Genomic DNA, 22,420 nt, shown 5'->3' with positions numbered 1-22,420 from the left:
CCCCTGTATCTTCTCCCTATCCTTCCTGTCCGTTCCTCATCATCTTTCTCCATTCTACCTGTATTTACCCCCACAGCAACTGCATATTCTTCCTATCCCTCCTCTATCTCCCTCATCATCCTTAATCTTCCTCCATCATCCTGTATATTTCCCCCCATTTTCCCAGTATCTTCCCCATCATCCTGTATTATCTCACAGCCACTAATTCTACCCTGCCCCCCTGCTTTTACCCTTTGTCCCCTATATCTTATCCTTATCCCCCTATTTCGTCCCAGTCCCCCCTCCCCGTCCCCCTTCTGCTCCTGAAGTGTTGAGACTTCACAACTTTCCTGCACAGGTTTTATTAAAAGAAGAAGAAAAAAAAACCATCACAACAACAAGAAGCAGCAGCAGCAGCAGGAGGCGTCACAATTCTCAGAGATCTCCTTTTTGGGAGTCCCCATCCTACATCCTGTGTCCATATATGGGCATTTACGTCACAGCAGCATCACTGGAGACTCCTGAAATGGAGAGATCCCAGGCAGCGGAAGATCAGGGGCTGCCCGTGCTACATATATAAGGAGGAGGCGCGGAAGGAGCATGGACACAAGAGCCAGAGCCTCTACACAGCAGCACAGAGGCAGCCAGCACAGAGGCAGCAGTCTTATCATATGCAGCTCAGGATCATGGATCTCTCCTCCCAGGACTCCATCTACCCCAAATACTCCGAGGACTGTGACCCGAAGGAGGAAGGGGAGCAGAGCCCGGGGGCATCAGCACCGGAGAACCCAGCGGCCCCCCAATACACTGGAGGTAAGGGGCGACCTGTCCGTTATCTGCTGAGGAGGAGACCTGGGGGGACGTGTGAATGCAGCAGCTGGGGGGGCACTGCTCCCGGGACTGAGAGCAACCGCTGCAGCAGCTTCCGAGTGTGATCTGAGATGAGGGTCGATGTTTATAGGCAGCGATGCAAAATGTGAATGGGTGAATAAGGGGGTCGTAAATGGGGGTTTAATGGTAGATGGAGCACTGCTTAATAGATGAGGGTGCAATGATTGATAGATGGGGTGCAATGGTCGATGAATAGGGGTGCAATGGTTAATGGATATCGGTGAAATGGTTGATGAATAGGAGTGCAATAATTAATAATTAGGGGTGCAATGGTTGATGAATAGAGGTGCAATAGTTAATGAGTAGGGGTGCAACAGGTAATGAATAGGGGTGCAATAGGTAATGAATAGAGGTGCAATAGTTAATGAATAGGGGTGAAATGGTTGATGAATGAGTATGCAATAGTTAATGGATAGAGGTGCAATAGATAATGAATAGGGGTGCAATAGTTAATGGATAGGGGTGCAATAGTTTATGGATAGAGGTGCAATAGTTAATGAATAGGGGTGCAATGGTTGATGAATAGGGGTGCAATAGCTAAAGAACGAGTATGCAATGGTTAATGGATAGAGGTGCAATGGTTGATGAATAGCGGTGCAATAGTTAATGAATAGAGGTGCAATGGTTGATGAATAGGGGTGCAATAGTTAATGGATAGGGGTGCAATAGTTAATGGATAGAGATGCAATACTTGATGAATAGGGGTGCAATAGTTGATGAATAGGGGTGAAATTGTTGATGAATGGGGTGCAATGGTTAATGCATGGGGTGCAATGGTTGAAACATTGGGGTGTAATGGTTAATGGATGGGGTGCAATGGTTGAAACATTGGGGTGTAATGGTTGATGGATGGGGTGCAATGGTTGATGAATGGGGTGCAATGGTTAATGGATGGGGTGCAATGGCTGAAACATTGGGGTGTAATGGTTAATGGATGGGGTGCAATGGTTGGAAATTGGGGTGTAATGGTTGATGGATGGGGTGCAATGGTTAAGGGTTGGTTGCAATGGTTGATGCTGCTAGTATACTTGGATGTATATAATGGGTCCGGCGGGCATTGAACTCACCCCATTCATTTTTCCCCCTCAGGTGTCTTTGGGAGTCCTTCAAGCGAGGAAGCCTCTGACTACTTCTTCTTGAGCAGCCAGCCCTCCCCACCACTCCCTCTCAACTACTCCGGGAGCTTCTTCATAGAGTCGGCTCCAGAGCACAGCCACGACCCAGAAGCCTTGTTTAACATCATGTCTGGGATACTTGGACTGTCTCCTTTCTCTGCACCTTCTCGTTTGAACAGTCAGGAGTCCCTGTACTCAGTCCCTGAGGCCATCCAGAACCACATGGACCTTTACTCCAACTGTCAGCCCGACCTGAACATCTCGGTGCCGCAGGGCTTCTCAGGTCAGCTGTACTCTGCCTTCAGCAGCACAGAGGACATTCACCAGGTGCCCTGCTCACCCAACCTGGGCTCTTCCTGCTCTACCCAATTCTTCTTTGACTCTAAAGTCGTCTCCAACAAGCATGACATGGACCTGTCCCCCATCTCCCCGACACTGGAATCCTTCAGTACCCAGTGGGACTCGCAGGCACCACAGAACTTTGGCCAACCTTCCTACCCTACAGATGGCTTCATGCCCCCTGGCAACTCTTCTCCAGTGTTTCATTCATTGGAATCTAAAGTGGAGAACATAATGTCCTCCTGTTGCCAATCACTGCCTGGGGATGAGTCTGCTCTGTACAACATGGACTTCACTTCTCAGTCTGACACTTATCTCTCAGCTCAGTCCGACACTTATGACTTTACTGAGACCCAGATTGACTTAAAGCCTCAACTGCTGCCAGATGCCAAGTACCAGTTTAGCCATCAAGCCTCAGTGCCAGGGCTGATGAACCAAGAAGTTCTTCATCACCAGTCTCCTCCAATCATCTCCACTGATTTTCTAGGTCTTTCCCCAACAGCAGACAGCATCCCCCCAGCTAATATTGGGCACCCACTTGCAGAACCCAGAAAAAAATATCGCAGAAACAAGTTTCCTGCCAAGTGTTTTCGCCCCAAACCCCATGAGAAGGCCTTCGCTTGTCCTGTGGAGAGCTGCATCAGGAGCTTTGCCAGGTCAGACGAGCTCAACAGGCACCTGAGGATCCACACTGGCCACAAACCCTTCCAATGCAGGATCTGTCTGAGGAACTTCAGCCGCAGTGACCACCTCACCACCCACATCAGGACCCACACTGGCGAGAAACCCTTCTCCTGTGACCTGTGCGGCCGGAGATTCGCCAGAAGTGATGAGAAGAAGAGACATGGGAAGGTCCACCTCAAGCAGAAGACCAGGACTGAGGAGAAACTCAAGGGACTTGGCTTTTACTCCATGGGGTTGTCCTTCAGCACCCTGTGAAGGAGCCGAACCAGGCAATGACCTGGCTTTACTTTTCTCCTTGGAGATACAACTTATCTCCCACAGGTATGTCAGCTCCAGCCACAACTACTCCTTGGGAGGATGTGGTGTGGCTTGTGGCTAGGCTGTTCCCTGCATGGCTCCGTCCTCTGTTATCTATGTCATGTAATATACGAGCTCCTCAGTGAGCAGGACTCCTGCAGGGACCGTGGGAGCAATATGATGATGGTTGAGTTCAGCACCGACGCGCTGGACAGCTCCGGCTTTGCTGCAGGACGCGGCTGGATGGATATTAGTGCTGCAGACTGTTTCAGGCGCAATGCTCTGCAGGAGCCGAGACATCAGATGTATATAGAAATACTGTATTGTAGTAGACATGGACTGTTTCTCCTGCTGTCAGGCACTTAGTGTGTGAGTGTATATATATGTATATGTGTGTGTGGGGGTGGGTGTATGCTGCTAGAGTAGTCCACTGATGGGGATGATGAGGGTTATATATATCACTGCTGCTAGGAGTGGACTCTCAGCATCCATCCTGAGATTTGTACAGATGGTTGATCCTATTTTTAGATGACATGAGGACTGTGAGGACTGTGCTGCCTTCTCTCTGTATGAGAGTTTTCTGTCAGCTGATTTTCTCTTCTCTTCTCTAATATTTATCATTTTTGTATTAAAAAATAAGATTCAGATAAAAGTGAAAACATAAAATGTTTATTTTTTCAAGGAAATAAAGCTGGTTGTGATTCACCAACACCTCGTGGTCGTGTCCTGTTCACTATAGGGGCTCATGGTGAGGGGAGGGGGCAATAACACCTGTACTGGGGGTCCTTATATTACACATCCAAAGGAGAATCAGTCACTGACTATGCGGATAAAGGACGCTGGGATCTTACTGCCACTATAATACCCCAACTAATACTGCTACTATAATACCCCAACTAATACTGCCACTATAATACCCCAACTAATACTGCTACTATAATACCCCAACTAATACTGCCACTATAATACCCCAACTAATACTGCCACTATAATACCCCAACTAATACTGCCACTATAATAATACTGCTACTATAATACCCCAACTAATACTGCCACTATAATACCCCAACTAATACTGCTACTATAATACCCCAACTAATACTGCCACTATAATACCCCAACTAATACTGCTACTATAATACCCCAACTAATACTGCTACTATAATACCCCAACTAATACTGCCACTATAATACCCCAACTAATACTGCTACTATAATACCCCAACTAATACTGCCACTATAATACCCCAACTAATACTGCCACTATAATACCCCAACTAATACTGCTACTATAATACCCCAACTAATACTGCTACTATAATACCCCAACTAATACTGCTACTATAATACCCCAACTAATACTGCCACTATAATACCCCAACTAATGCTGCTACTATAATACCCCAACTAATACTGCTACTATAATACCCCAACTAATACTGCCACTATAATACCCCAACTAATACTGCTACTATAATACCCCAACTAATAGTGCTACTATAATACCCCAACTAATGCTGCTACTATAATACCCCAACTAATACTGCCACTATAATACCCCAACTAATGCTGCTACTATAATACCCCAACTAATACTGCTACTATAATACCCCAACTAATACTGCCACTATAATACCCCAACTAATACTGCTACTATAATACCCCAACTAATACTGCTACTATAATACCCCAACTAATACTGCCACTATAATACCCCAACTAATACTGCTACTATAATACCCCAACTAATACTGCTACTATAATACCCCAACTAATACTGTTACTATAATACCCACACTAATACTGCCACTATAATACCCCAACTAATACTGCCACTGTAATAGCCCAACTAATACTGCCACAATAATACCCCAACTAATAATGCTACTATAATACCCCAACTAATACTGCCACTATAATACCCCAACTAATACTGCTACTATAATACCCCAACTAATACTGCCACTATAATACCCCAACTAATACTGCTACTATAATACCCCAACTAATACTGCTACTAAAATACCCCAACTAATACTGCCACTATAATAACCCAACTAATACTGCTACTATAATACCCCAACTAATACTGCTACTATAATACCCCAACTAATACTGCTACTATAATACCCCAACTAATACTGCCACTATAATACCCCAACTAATACTGCTACTATAATACCCCAACTAATACTGCCACTGTAATAGCCCAACTAATAGTGCCACTATAATACCCCAACTAATACTGCTACTATAATACCCCAACTAATACTGCTACTATAATACCCCAACTAATACTGCCACTATAATACCCCAACTAATACTGCTACTATAATACCCCAACTAATACTGCTACTATAATACCCCAACTAATACTGCTACTATAATACCCCAACTAATACTGCTACTATAATACCCCAACTAATACTGCCACTATAATACCCCAACTAATACTGCTACTATAATACCCCAACTAATACTGCCACTATAATACCCCAACTAATACTGCTACTATAATACCCCAACTAATACTGCTACTATAATACCCCAACTAATACTGCCACTATAATACCCCAACTAATACTGCTACTATAATACCCCAACTAATACTGCTACTATAATACCCCAACTAATACTGCTACTATAATACCCCAACTAATACTGCTACTATAATACCCCAAGTAATACTGCCACTATAATACCCCAACTAATGCTGCCACTATAATACCCCAACTAATGCTGCTACTATAATACCCCAACTAATACTGCCACTATAATACCCCAACTAATACTGCTACTATATTACCCCAACTAATACTGCCACTATAATACCTCAACTAATGCTGCTACTATAATACCCCAACTAATACTGCCACTATAATACCCCAACTAATACTGCCACTATAATACCCCAACTAATACTGCTACTATAATACCCCAACTAATAATGCTACTATAATACCCCAACTAATACTGTTACTATAATACCCCAACTAATACTGCTACTATAATACCCAAACTAATACTGACACTATAATACCCCAACTAATACTGCTACTATAATACTCCAACTAATACTGCCACTACAATACCCCAACTAATACTGTTACTATAATACCCCAACTAATACTGCTACTATAATACCCCAACTAATACTGCTACTATAATACCCCAACTAATACTGCTACTATAATACCCCAACTAATACTGCCACTATAATACCCCAACTAATAGTGGCACTATAATACCCCAACTAATACTGCTACTATAATACCCCAACTAATACTGCCACTGTAATACCCCAACTAATACTGCCACTATAATACCCCAACTAATACTGCTACTATAATACCCCAACTAATACTGCTACTATAATACCCCAACTAATACTGCTACTATAATACCCCAACTAATACTGCCACTATAATACCCCAACTAATACTGCCACTATAATACCCCAACTAATACTGCCACTATAATACCCCAACTAATACTGCCACTATAATACCCCAACTAACAGTGCTACTATAATACCCCAACTAATACTGCTACTATAATACCCCAACTAATACTGCTACTATAATACCCCAACTAAGGGCGGGTTCACACGTGGCGGAATTTCACTGAAATTCCGCTGCGGACACTCCGCAGCGTTAATCCGCAGCGGTGCCGTTTGTCCATTGACTTACACTTTAATTTAGCAGTGTTCGTTTAGACTAGGCTGAAAATTCCGCTGCGGAGCATAGGCTGCGGAGCAGAATTTGGTGTCCGCAGCATGCTCTGTCTGTTGCGGAGCAGTGGCGGACTGGTTGCGGACTCATGGCGGAATTTCTCCATTGACTTCAATGGAGAGTCAAAATTCCGCAATGAAGTCCGCAGATCTTATGTGTGCTGCGGAGCGTATTGTTTTTACTACCATGACATTTCTTCATTCTGGCTGGACCTATGTATTTCTAGGTCTACAGCCAGACTGAGGAAGTCAATGGGGCTCCCGTAATGACGGGAGCGTTGCTAGGAGACGTCTGTAAATAGTCACTGTCCAGGGTGCTGAAAGAGTTACGCGATCGGCAGTAACTGTTTCTGCACCCGGGACAGTGACTACCGATCTCAATATACATGTATCTGTAAAAAAACATATAAGTTCATACTTACCGAGAACTCCCTGCGTCTGTCTCCAGTCCGGCCTCCCAGGATGACGTTTCATTCTAAGTGACGGCTGCAGCCAATCACAGGCCAAGCACAGGCTGCAGCGGTCACATGGACTGGAGCGTCATCCAGGGAGGTCGGGCTGGATGCCGAAAGAGGGACGCGTCACCAAGACAACGGGCGGTAAGTATGAATTTCTTTGACTTTCACTAGGGAAAGTGCTGTCCCTTCTCTCTATCCTGCACTGAATAGGGAGAAGGGAAGCACTTTTCCTGCAGTCCGCAGCGGCGAGTCCGCATCAATTTTCTGCACATTTTGTGCAGATCCGCAGCAGAATCTGCAACGCAGATTCTGTGCGGCATTGATGCGGACAGTTGCGGAGGAAATCCGCCACGTGTGGTCATGCCCTAATACTGCTACTATAATACCCCAACTAATGCTGCTACTATAATACCCCAACTAATACTGCTACTATAATACCCCAACTAATGCTGCTACTATAATACCCCAACTAATACTGCTACTATAATACCCCAACTAATGCTGCTACTATAATACCCCAACTAATACTGCTACTATAATACCCCAACTAATACTGCCACTATAATACCCCAACTAATACTGCTACTATATTACCCCAACTAATACTGCCACTATAATACCTCAACTAATACTGCTACTATAATACCCCAACTAATACTGCCACTATAATACCCCAACTAATACTGCCACTATAATACCCCAACTAATACTGCTACTATAATACCCCAACTAATACTGCTACTATAATACCCCAACTAATACTGTTACCATAATACCCCAACTAATACTGCTACTATAATACCCAACTAATACTGCCACTATAATACCCCAACTAATACTGCCACTATAATACCCCAACTAATACTGCCACTATAATACCCCAACTAATACTGCCACTATAATACCCCAACTAACAGTGCTACTATAATACCCCAACTAATACTGCTACTATAATACCCCAACTAATACTGCTACTATAATACCCCAACTAATACTGCTACTATAATACCCCAACTAATGCTGCTACTATAATACCCCAACTAATACTGCCACTATAATACCCCAACTAATACTGCTACTATAATACCCCAACTAATGCTGCTACTATAATACCCCAACTAATACTGCTACTATAATACCCCAACTAATGCTGCTACTATAATACCCCAACTAATACTGCTACTATAATACCCCAACTAATACTGCTACTATAATACCCCAACTAATACTGCTACTATAATACCCCAACTAATACTGCTACTATAATACCCCAACTAATACTGCTACTATAATACCCCAACTAACAGTGCTACTATAATACCCCAACTAATACTGCCACGATAATACCCCAACTAATACTGCTACTATAATACCCCAACTAATACTGCCACTATAATACCCCAACTAATACTGCCACCATAATACCCCAACTAATACTGCCACTATAATACCCCAACTAATACTGCCACTATAAGGGCATGACCACACATGGCGGAATTCCTCCGCAACTGTCCGCATCAATGCCGCACAGAATCTGCGTTGCAGATTCTGCAGCGGATCTGCACAAAATGTGCAGAAAATTGATGCGGACTGGCCGCTGCGGACTGCAGGAAAAGTGCTTCTCTTCTCCCTATTCAGTGCAGGATAGAGAGAAGGGACAGCACTTTCCCTAGTGAAAGTCAAAGAAATTCATACTTACCGCCCGTTGTCTTGGTGACGCGTCCCTCTTTCGGCATCCAGCCCGACCTCCCTGGATGACGCTCCAGTCCATGTGACCGCTGCAGCCTGTGCTTGGCCTGTGATTGGCTGCAGCCGTCACTTACACTGAAACGTCATCCTGGGAGGCCGGACTGGAGACAGACGCAGGGAGTTCTCGGTAAGTATGAACTTATATTTTTTTTTTACAGATACATGTATATTGAGATCGGTAGTCACTGTCCCGGGTGCAGAAACAGTTACTGCTGATCGCGTAACTCTTTCAGCACCCTGGACAGTGACTATTTACAGACGTCTCCTAGCAACGCTCCCGTCATTACGGGAGCCCCATTGACTTCCTCAGTCTGGCTGTAGACCTAGAAATACATAGGTCCAGCCAGAATGAAGAAATGTCATGGTAGTAAAAACAATACGCTCCGCAGCACACATAAGATCTGCGGACTTCATTGCGGAATTTTGACTCTCCATTGAAGTCAATGGAGAAATTCCGCCATGAGTCCGCAACCAGTCCGCCACTGCTCCGCAACAGACAGAGCATGCTGCGGACACCAAATTCCGCTCCGCAGCCTATGCTCCGCAGCGGAATTGTACGCATCGTGTAAACGAACACTGCTAAATTAAAGTGAAAGTCAATGGAGAAACGGCTCCGCTGCGGATTAACGCTGCGGAGTGTCCGCAGCGGAATTTAAGTGAAATTCCGCCATGTGTGAACCCGCCCTAATACCCCAACTAACAGTGCTACTATAATACCCCAACTAATACTGCTACTATAATACCCCAACTAACAGTGCTACTATAATACCCCAACTAATACTGCTACTATAATACCCCAACTAACAGTGCTACTATAATACCCCAACTAATACTGCCACTATAATACCCCAACTAATACTGCTACTATAATACCCCAACTAACAGTGCTACTATAATACCCCAACTAATGCTGCTACTATAATACCCCAACTAATACTGCTACTATAATACCACAACTAATGCTGCTACTATAATACCCCAACTAATACTGCTACTATAATACCCCAACTAATACTGCTACTATAATACCCCAACTAATACCGCTACTATAATACCCCAACTAATACTGCTACTATAATACCCCAACTAATACTGCTACTATAATACCCCAACTAATACTGCCACTATAATACCCCAAATAATACTGCTACTATAATACCCCAAGTAACACTGCCACTATAATATCCCAACTAATACTGTCACTATAATACCCCAACTAACACTGCCACTATAATACCCCAGCTAATACTGCCACTATAATACCCCAACTAATACTGCTACTATAATACCCCAACTAATACTGCCACTATAATACCCCAACTAATACTGCTACTATATTACCCCAACTAATACTGCCACTATAATACCCCAACTAATACTGCTACTATAATACCCCAATTAATACTGCCACTATAATACCCCAACTAATACTCCTACTATAATACCCCAACTAATACTGCTACTATAATACCCCAACTAATACTGCTACTATAATACCCCAACTAATACTGCCACTATAATACCCCAACTAATACTGCCACTATAATACCCCAACTAATACTGTTACTATAATACCCACACTAATACTGCTACTATAATACCCCAACTAATACTGCCACTATAATACCCCAACTAATACTGCTACTATAGTACCCCAACTAATACTGCCACTATAATACCCCAACTATAACTGATACTATAATACCCCAACTAATACTGCTACTATAATACCCCAACTAATACTGCAACTATAATACCCCAACTAATACTGCCACTATAATACCCGAACTAAAACTGCTACTATAATACCCCAACTAATACTGCCACTATAATACCCCAACTAATACTGCCACTATAATACCCAACTAATACTGCCACTATAATACCCCAACTAATACTGCTACTATAATACCCCAACTAATACTCCTACTATAATACCCCAACTAATACTGCCACTATAATACCCTAACTAAAACTGCTACTATAATACCCCAACTAATACTGCCACTATAATACCCCAACTAATACTGCCACTATAATACCCCAACTAATACTGCCACTATAATACCCCAACTAATACTGCTACTATAATACCCCAACTAATACTCCTACTATAATACCCCAACTAATACTGTTACTATAATACCCACACTAATACTGCTACTATAATACCCCAACTAATACTGCTCCTATAATACCCCAACTAATACTGCTACTATAATACCTAAACTAATACTGCTACTATAATACCCCAACTAATACTGCTACTATAATACCCCAACTAATACTGCCACTATAATACCCCAACTAATACTGCCACTATAATACCCCAACTAATACTGCTACTATATTACCCCAACTAATACTGCCACTATAATACCCCAACTAATACTGCCACTATAATACCCCAACTATAACTGATACTATAATACCCCAACTAATACTGATACTATAATACCCCAACTAATACTGCAACTATAATACCCCAACTAATACTGCCACTATAATACCCTAACTAAAACTGCTACTATGATACCCCAACTAATACTGCCACTATAAAACCCCAACTAATACTGCCACTATAATACCACAACTAATACTGCCACTATATTACTCCAACTAATACTGCTACTATAATACCCCAACTAATGCTGCCACTATAATACCCCAACTAATACTGATACTATAATACCCCAACTAATACTGCCACTATAATACCCCAACTAATACTGCTACTATATTACCCCAACTAATACTGCCACTATAATACCCCAACTAATACTGCTACTATAATACCCCAACTAATACTGCCACTATAATACCCCAATTAATACTGCTACTATATTACCCCAACTAATACTGCCACTATAATACCCCAACTAATACTGCCACTATATTACCCCAACTAATACTGCTACTATAATACCTCAACTAATACTGCTACTATAATACCCCAACTAATACTGCTACTATAATACTCCAACTCATAATACCACTAGTCGTCTAATATTCCATCTCATACTACCACCAGTACTGTAATAATCCATATCATACTATCACTTCTACTGTGATACTTTATCTCATACTACCATTAGTGCCTCCATCACATATTACCACTAATACTGTTATACTCCATTTCATACTGCAACTACTATTGTACTACTCCATCTTATGCTACCATTACTATTGTAAGACTAAATTTATTACTATTACTACTGCTGTAACAATTCCATCTCAATCTACCACTACTACTGTACTACTCCATCTAATACTACCACTAGCACTGTAATACGCTATCTCATACAACTACTACTACTACTACTACTACTACTACTACTACTACTACTACTACTTCTACTACTGCTGCTGCAACTACTACTACTACTTTTATACTCCATCTCATACCAGCACTACTACTGTAATACTCCATTTCATACTACCACTACTACTGCAATACTTCATCTCATACTACCAATACTACTCTAATGCTCCATCTTATACTACCACTACTGTAATACTACTGTAGTATTGTAAAACTCCATCTAATACTACCAATACCACTGTAATAATCCATCTCATAATATTAATATTACTTTAATACTCCATCTTATACTACCAGTACTACTGTATTACTCTATCTTATGCCACTTCTAGGACTGTAATATTCCATCGATTACTACCAATACCACTGTTATTTCTATCTCATACCACCACTATTACTCTACGAATAGGGCTTGAGAAAGTGTTGTATGCAAAACGGCTGTTGCCTGACATTGTCTTCCCACCACACCTTTTTTACAAGCATTAAATAATTTTCTACGTCAGACCGGGTTAGTTCAGCTTTTTTTTCAGTACTGTAATACTCAAACTCATATTATCACTACTACTGTAATATTCCATCTCATAGTACCTTTAGTACTTTAATACTCCTTATCATATCAGCACTTATACTATACTACCACATCTCATACTACCACTACTACTATAGTACTCTATTTTATACTACCACTACTACTGTAGTACTCCATCTCAATCTACCACTACTACTGTAATACTCCATCTAATACATGCACTAGTACTGTAATAGTCCATCTTATTCAACCACTACTACTACTACTACTACTACTACTACTACTTCGACTACTATTACTACAGTTATATGCCTTCTTATACCACCAATACTACTGTAATACTCCATCTTATACTATCACTACTACTGTAATACTTCATCTTAGACCCCCACTAGTATTGTAATATTCCATCTAATACTACAACTATCACTGTAAGGGCATGACCACACATGGCGGAATTCCTCCGCAACTGTCCGCATCAATGCCGCACAGAATCTGCGTTGCAGATTCTGCAGCGGATCTGCACAAAATGTGCAGAAAATTGATGCGGACTGGCCGCTGCGGACTGCAGGAAAAGTGCTTCCCTTCTCCCTATTCAGTGCAGGATAGAGAGAAGGGACAGCACTTTCCCTAGTGAAAGTCAAAGAAATTCATACTTACCGCCCGTTGTCTTGGTGACGCGTCCTTCTTTCGGCATCCGGCCCGACCTCCCTGGATGACGCTCCAGTCCATGTGACCGCTGCAGCCTGTGCTTGGCCTGTGATTGGCTGCAGCCGTCACTTACACTGAAACGTCATCCTGGGAGGCCGGACTGGAGACAGACGCAGGGAGTTCTCGGTAAGTATGAACTTATATGTTTTTTTACAGATACATGTATATTGAGATCGGTAGTCACTGTCCCGGGTGCAGAAACAGTTACTGCCGATCGCGTAACTCTTTCAGCACCCTGGACAGTGACTATTTACTGACGTCTCCTAGCAACGCTCCCGTCATTACGGGAGCCCCATTGACTTCCTCAGTCTGGCTGTAGACCTAGAAATACATAGGTCCAGCCAGAATGAAGAAATGTCATGGTAGTAAAAACAATACGCTCCGCAGCACACATAAGATCTGCGGACTTCATTGCGGAATTTTGACTCTCCATTGAAGTCAATGGAGAAATTCCGCCATGAGTCCGCAACCAGTCCGCCACTGCTCCGCAACAGACAGAGCATGCTGCGGACAACAAATTCCGCTCCGCAGCCTATGCTCCGCAGCGGAATTGTACGCATCGTGTAAACGAACACTGCTAAATTAAAGTGAAAGTCAATGGAGAAACGGCTCCGCTGCGGATTAACGCTGCGGAGTGTCCGCAGCGGAATTTAAGTGAAATTCCGCTATGTGTGAACCCGCCCTAATACTCCATCTCATACCCCCACTTGTACTGTAATATTTCATTTAATACTACCAATACCACTGTAATACTCCAACTCATACTACTGCTGCTACTACAACTACTACTATTAATGTTGTACTCCATCTCACAGCAGCACTACTACTGTAATACTTTATCTCATACTACCAATACTATTGTAATACTCCATCTCATACCCCAACTAGTACTGTAATTCTCCATCTAATACTACCAATACGAAGGCAATACTCCATTTCATACCTCCACTCCTACTTGTAGGCCCGCAGGATTATAGCCACTGGGTCTGAGACTGTGGCAGTTAAGGGGTTAAATGCTCTTTCGGTTGGCTAGGGAACGTGCAATGTAGCCTCATTATCAATAGCTAATGATTTGCTGGCTTATAGTTGAGGATGATTGGTTATGGGGAATTAGCTAAGGGGGGCCTCCTGTCACACCCCTAGGTATGAAAGCTGGAGCTTCCGCTATTCCTCCTCTTTCGGCTGATCTTGTCCCTCCCTCCCTGTTCTTGTTAACGGTTCTGATCATATTGTAAATTTCATGGTGTATAAAAAAAATAAATAGGAAAAGTCATTACAAAGAATAAAAAAAAGTACTTCAATTGCTCATTTACCTTTTTCTGTATTTTGTTTGGTCTGTTTTCTTTGCGCGTTATTCTATTGTCACAGCCGGCGGTTTGTAATAATGGTGGTCTTTACCTACATGCCCTATTTATGGTAGTCAGCTGGCATCCGGGTCAACTAATTAAGAATGGTCATACCAATCCTGTTAAAGTTACATTTGAATTTAATAAAGCTGTGGCCGACCCCCCGAGTCAACCCACGTCAAATGTGCACAATGCCTTTCAGTGTTTAATTTGTTTATTAAAATGTTTCTTCTCTAACCTTAGTAGGGTTTTTGGTAAGTCACGAATACAGTCTGTAATACTCAATCCTATACAACCACCACTACTGTAATACTCCATCTAATAAACCACCACTACTGCAATACTCCATCTCATACAACCACCACTACTGTAATACTCCATCTAATAAACCACCACTACTGTAATACTCCATCTCATACCACTACTACTACTGTAATACTCCACCTCATACAACCACCACTACTGTAATACTCCACCTCATACAACCACCACTACTGTAATACTCCACCTCATACAACCACTACTACTGTAATACTCCATCTCATACAACCACCACTACTGTAATACTCCACCTCATACAACCACCACTACTGTAATACTCCACCTCATACAACCACCACTACTGTAATACTCCATCTCATACAACCACCACTACTGTAATACTCCATCTCATACAACCACCACTACTGTAATACTCCACCTCATACAACCACCACTACTGTAATACTCCATCTCATACAACCACCACTACTGTAATACTCCATCTCATACAACCACCACTACTGTAATACTCCACCTCATACAACCACCACTACTGTAATACTCCATCTCATACAACCACCACTACTGTAATACTCCACCTCATACAACCACCACTACTGTAATACTCAATCCTATACAACCACCACTACTGTAATACTCCACCTCATACAACCACCACTACTGTAATACTCCATCTCATACAACCACCTCTACTGTAATACTCCATCTCATACAACCCCCACTACTGTAATACTCCATCTCATACAACCACCACTACTGTAATACTCCATCTCATACCACTACTACTACTACTACTACTACTGTAATACTCCATCTAATAAACCACTACTACTATAATACTCCATCTCATACAACCACCACTACTGTAATACTCCATCTCATACCACTATTACTGCTACTACTGTAATGCTCCATCTAATAAACCACTACTACTGTAATACTCCATCTAATAAACCACCACTACTGTAATACTCAATCCCATACAACCACCACTACTGTAATACTCCATCTAATAAACAACTACTACTGTAATACTCCATCTCATACAACCACCACTACTGTAATACTCCATCTCATACAACCACCACTACTGTAATACTCCATCTCATACCACTACTACTGCTGTAATACTCCATCCCATACTACCACTACTACTACTACTACTACTACTGTAATACTCCATCTCATACCACTACTACTGCTGTAATACTCCATTTCATACAACCACTTTTACTGTATTACTCCATCTCATACAACCACTACTACTGTAATACTCCATCTCATACAACCACTACTACTACTGTAATACTCCATCTCATACTACCACTATTACTACTGTAATACTCCATCCCATACTACCACTACTACTGTAATACTCCATCTCATACAACCATTACTACTACTGTAATACTCCATCTCATACAACCACTACTACTGTAATACTCCATCTCATACAACCACTACTACTGCTGTAATACTCCATCTCATACAACCACTACTACTGTAATACTCCATCACATACAACCACTACCACCTTAATGCTCCATCTCATACAACCACTACTACCTTAATACTCCATCTCATACCACTGCTACTACTGTAATACTCCATCTCATACAACCACTACTACTGTAATACTCCATCTCATACAACCACTACTACCTTAATACTGCATCTTATACAACCACTACTACCTTATTACTCCATCTCATACCACTACTACTACTACTACTACTGTAATACTCCATCTCATACAACCACCACTACTGTAATACTCCATCTCATACAACCACCACTACTGTAATACTCCATCTCATACCACTACTACTGCTGTAATACTCCATCCCATACTACCACTACTACTACTACTGTAATACTCCATCTCATACCACTACTACTGCTGTAATACTCCATTTCATACAACCACTTTTACTGTATTACTCCATCTCATACAACCACTACTACTGTAATACTCCATCTCATACAACCACTACTACTACTGTAATACTCCATCTCATACTACCACTATTACTACTGTAATACTCCATCCCATACTACCACTACTACTGTAATACTCCATCTCATACAACCACTACTACTGTAATACTCCATCTCATACAACCACTACTACTGCTGTAATACTCCATCTCATACAACCACTACTACTGTAATACTCCATCACATACAACCACTACCACCTTAATGCTCCATCTCATACAACCACTACTACCTTAATACTCCATCTCATACCACTGCTACTACTGTAATACTCCATCTCATACAACCACTACTACTGTAATACTCCATCTCATACAACCACTACTACCTTAATACTGCATCTTATACAACCACTACTACCTTATTACTCCATCTCATACCACTACTACTACTACTACTACTGTAATACTCCATCTCATACAACCACTACTACCTTAATACTCCATCTCATACCACTACTACTACTACTACTGTAATACTCCATCACATACAACCACTACCACCTTAATACTCAATCTCATACCACTACTACTAGTACTGTGAACTCCATCTGATACAACTACTACATTAATACTCCATCTTATACCACTACTAGTACTACTATAATACTCCACCTTATACAACCACTACTACCTTAATACTCCATCTCATACCACTACACCTAGTACTGTGAACTCCATCTCATACCACTACTACTACTACTACTGTAATACTCCATCTCATACAACCACTACTACCTTAATGCTCCATCTCATACCACTACTAATACTACTGTGAACTCCATCTCATACAACAACTACTACCTTAAAACTCCATCTCATAGAACCACTACTACTGTAATACTCCATCTCATACAACCACTACTACTGTAATACTCCATTCTCATACAACCACTACTACCTTAATACTCAATCTCCTACTACTACTACTACTACTGTAATACTCCATTCTCATACAACCACTACTACCTTAATACTCAATCTCCTACTACTACTACTACTACTACTACTACTACTACTACTACTACTACTGTATTACTCCATCTCATACAACCACTACTACTGTAATACTCCATTCTCATACAACCACTACTACCTTAATACTCAATCTCCTACTACTACTACTACTACTACTACTACTACTACTACTACTACTACTACTACTACTACATCTCATGCAAACACTACTACTGTAACACTCCATTCTCATACAACCACTACTACCTTAATACTCAATCTCCTACTACTACTACTACTACTACTACTACTACTACTACTGTAATACTCCATTCTCATACAACCACTACTACCTTAATACTCAATCTCCTACTACTACTACTACTACTACTACTACTACTACTACTACTACTACTGTAATACTCCATCTCATGCAACCACTACTACTGTAACACTCCATTCTCATACAACCACTACTACCTTAATACTCAATCTCCTACTACTACTACTACTACTACTACTACTACTACTACTACTACTACTACTGTAATACTCCATTCTCATTCAACCACTACTACCTTAATACTCAATCTACTACTACTACTACTACTACTACTACTACTACTGTAATACTCCATCTCATACAACCACTACTACTGTAACACTCCATTCTCATACAACCACTACTACCTTAATACTCAATCTCCTACTACTACTACTACTACTACTACTACTACTACTACTACTACTACTACTACTGTAATACTCCATTCTCATACAACCACTACTACCTTAATACTCAATCTCCTACTACTACTACTACTACTACTACTACTACTACTACTGTAATACTCTATCTCATGCAACCACTACTACTGTAACACTCCATTCTCATACAACCACTACCACCTTAATACTCAATCTCCTACTACTACTACTACTACTACTGTAATACTGCATCTCCTAATACTACTACTACTAATACTACTGCTACTGTAATACTCCATCTCCTACTACTACTACTACTACTACTACTACTACTACTGTATTGCTCCATCTCATACTACTACTACTACTACTACAACTACCAGTACTATAACTACTACTCCTACTACTACTTCTGTAATAATCTACCTCATACCAAAATTACTACTGCATTTTCCATACTTCCTCTATTAGGCCTTATTCACACGAACGTGTCATACGTCTGTGCTACGCGCGTGATTTTCATGCGCGTCGCACGGACCTATGTAAGTGAATGGGGCCGTTCAGACTGTCAGTGAATTCGCGCACGGCACACGGAACCGCTTCCAGGTGCCGCGCGTGATTCGCGCAACAGGAGTAAAAAGAATGAATGAAAACAGAAAAGCACCACAGGCTTTTCTGTTTGTAAACATAAAAACAGAGTATCATAATGATGCCGGCTGCGCGAAAAGCACGCAGCCGTGCACCATATGCTGATGCCACACAAACCTTTTGTGCGTGCAAAACGGACACATCCGTGTGAATAAGGCCTTAATGTAATAGGACATCTCATACAAACACTACTACTGTCATATCTCAAACTACCTATAGTACTGTAATAATCCATCTCATCTTATACTACAATAACTACTATAATACTTGAGCACATACCACCACTATTACTGTATTACTCATCTCATACCACCACTATTACTGTATTACTTATCTCATACACCACTATTACTGTATTACTCATCTCATACACCACTATTACTGTATTACTCATCTCATACACCACTATTACTGTATTACTCATCTCATACACCACTATTACTGTATTACTCCATCTCATACACCACTATTACTGTATTACTCCATCTCATACACCACTATTACTGTATTACTCATCTCATACCACCACTATTACTGTATTACTTATCTCATACACCACTATTACTGTATTACTCATCTCATACACCACTATTACTGTATTACTCATCTCATACACCACTATTACTGTATTACTCCATCTCATACCACCACTATTACTGTATTACTCATCTCATACACCACTATTACTGTATTACTCATCTCATACCACCACTATTACTGTATTACTCATCTCATACACCACTATTACTGTATTACTCATCTCATACCACCACTATTACTGTATTACTCATCTCATACACCACTATTACTGTATTACTCCATCTCATACACCACTATTACTGTATTACTCATCTCATACACCACTATTACTGTATTACTCATCTCATACACCACTATTACTGTATTACTCATCTCATACACCACTATTACTGTATTACTCCATCTCATACCACCACTATTACTGTATTACTCCATCTCATACCACCACTATTACTGTATTACTCATCTCATACACCACTATTACTGTATTACTCATCTCATACACCACTATTACTGTATTACTCCATCTCATACACCACTATTACTGTATTACTCCATCTCATACACCACTATTACTGTATTACTCATCTCATACACCACTATAACTGTATTACACATCTCATACCACCACTATTACTGTATTACTCATCTCATACCACCACTATTACTGTATTACTCATCTCATACACCACTATTACTGTATTACTCCATCTCATACACCACTATTACTGTATTACTGTATTACTCCATCTCATACACCACTATTACTGTATTACTCCATCTCATACACCACTATTACTGTATTACTCATCTCATACACCACTATTACTGTATTACTCCATCTCATACACCACTATTACTGTATTACTCATCTCATACACCACTATTACTGTATTACTCATCTCATACACCACTATTACTGTATTACTCATCTCATACCACCACTATTACTGTATTACTCATCTCATACCACCACTATTACTGTATTACTCATCTCATACACCACTATTACTGTATTACTCATCTCATACACCACTATTACTGTATTACTCCATCTCATACACCACTATTACTGTATTATTCATCTCATACACCACTATTACTGTATTACTCATCTCATACCACCACTATTACTGTATTACTTATCTCATACACCACTATTACTGTATTACTCATCTCATACACCACTATTACTGTATTACTCCATCTCATACCACCACTATGACTGTATTACTCATCTCATACCACCACTATTACTGTATTACTCATCTCATACCACCACTATTACTGTATTACTCATCTCATACCACCACTATTACTGTATTACTCCATCTCATACCACCACTATTACTGTACTACTCATCTCATACACCACTATTACTGTATTACTCCATCTCATACACCACTATTACTGTATTTCTCATCTCATACACCACTATTACTGTATTACTCATCTCATACACCACTATTACTGTATTACTCCATCTCATACCACCACTATTACTGTACTACTCATCTCATACACCACTATTACTGTATTACTCATCTCATACACCACTATTACTGTATTTCTCATCTCATACACCACTATTACTGTATTACTCATCTCATACACCACTATTACCGTATTACTCCATCTCATACCACCACTATTACTGTATTACTCATCTCATACACCACTATTACTGTATTACTCCATCTCATACCACCACTATTACTGTATTACTCATCTCATACCACCACTATTACTGTATTACTCATCTCATACCACCACTATTACTGTATTACTCCATCTCATACCACCACTATTACTGTCTTACTCATCTCATACCACCACTATTACTGTATTACTCATCTCATACCACCACTATTACTGTATTACTCCATCTCATACACCACTATTACTGTATTACTCATCTCATACACCACTATTACTGTATTACTCATCTCATACACCACTATTACTGTATTACTCATCTCATACCACCACTATTACTGTATTACTCATCTCATACCACCACTATTACTGTATTACTCATCTCATACCACCACTATTACTGTATTACTCCATCTCATACACCGCTATTACTGTATTACTCATCTCATACACCACTATTACTGTATTACTCATCTCATAC

General features: G+C 40.8%; 1 protein-coding gene across 1 annotated transcript; it reads left to right on the top strand.

The window, feature by feature from the left end:
• Positions 1-593: 593 nt before the first annotated feature.
• On the top strand, positions 594-3,992 carry EGR4 (early growth response 4). The gene is made up of 2 exons (XM_075849333.1): positions 594-792; positions 1,960-3,992. The coding sequence occupies exons 1-2, from the start codon at positions 651-653 to the stop codon at positions 3,261-3,263; spliced, it is 1,446 nt and encodes a 481-aa protein (XP_075705448.1). The 5' UTR covers positions 594-650; the 3' UTR covers positions 3,264-3,992.
• The last annotated feature ends 18,428 nt before the right edge of the window (positions 3,993-22,420 follow it).

The sequence above is a fragment of the Rhinoderma darwinii genome, unplaced genomic scaffold (assembly GCF_050947455.1).
Source record: "Rhinoderma darwinii isolate aRhiDar2 unplaced genomic scaffold, aRhiDar2.hap1 Scaffold_736, whole genome shotgun sequence".
NCBI classification, from domain to species: domain Eukaryota; kingdom Metazoa; phylum Chordata; class Amphibia; order Anura; family Rhinodermatidae; genus Rhinoderma; species Rhinoderma darwinii.
This window is presented reverse-complemented; position numbering and strand designations above follow the sequence as displayed.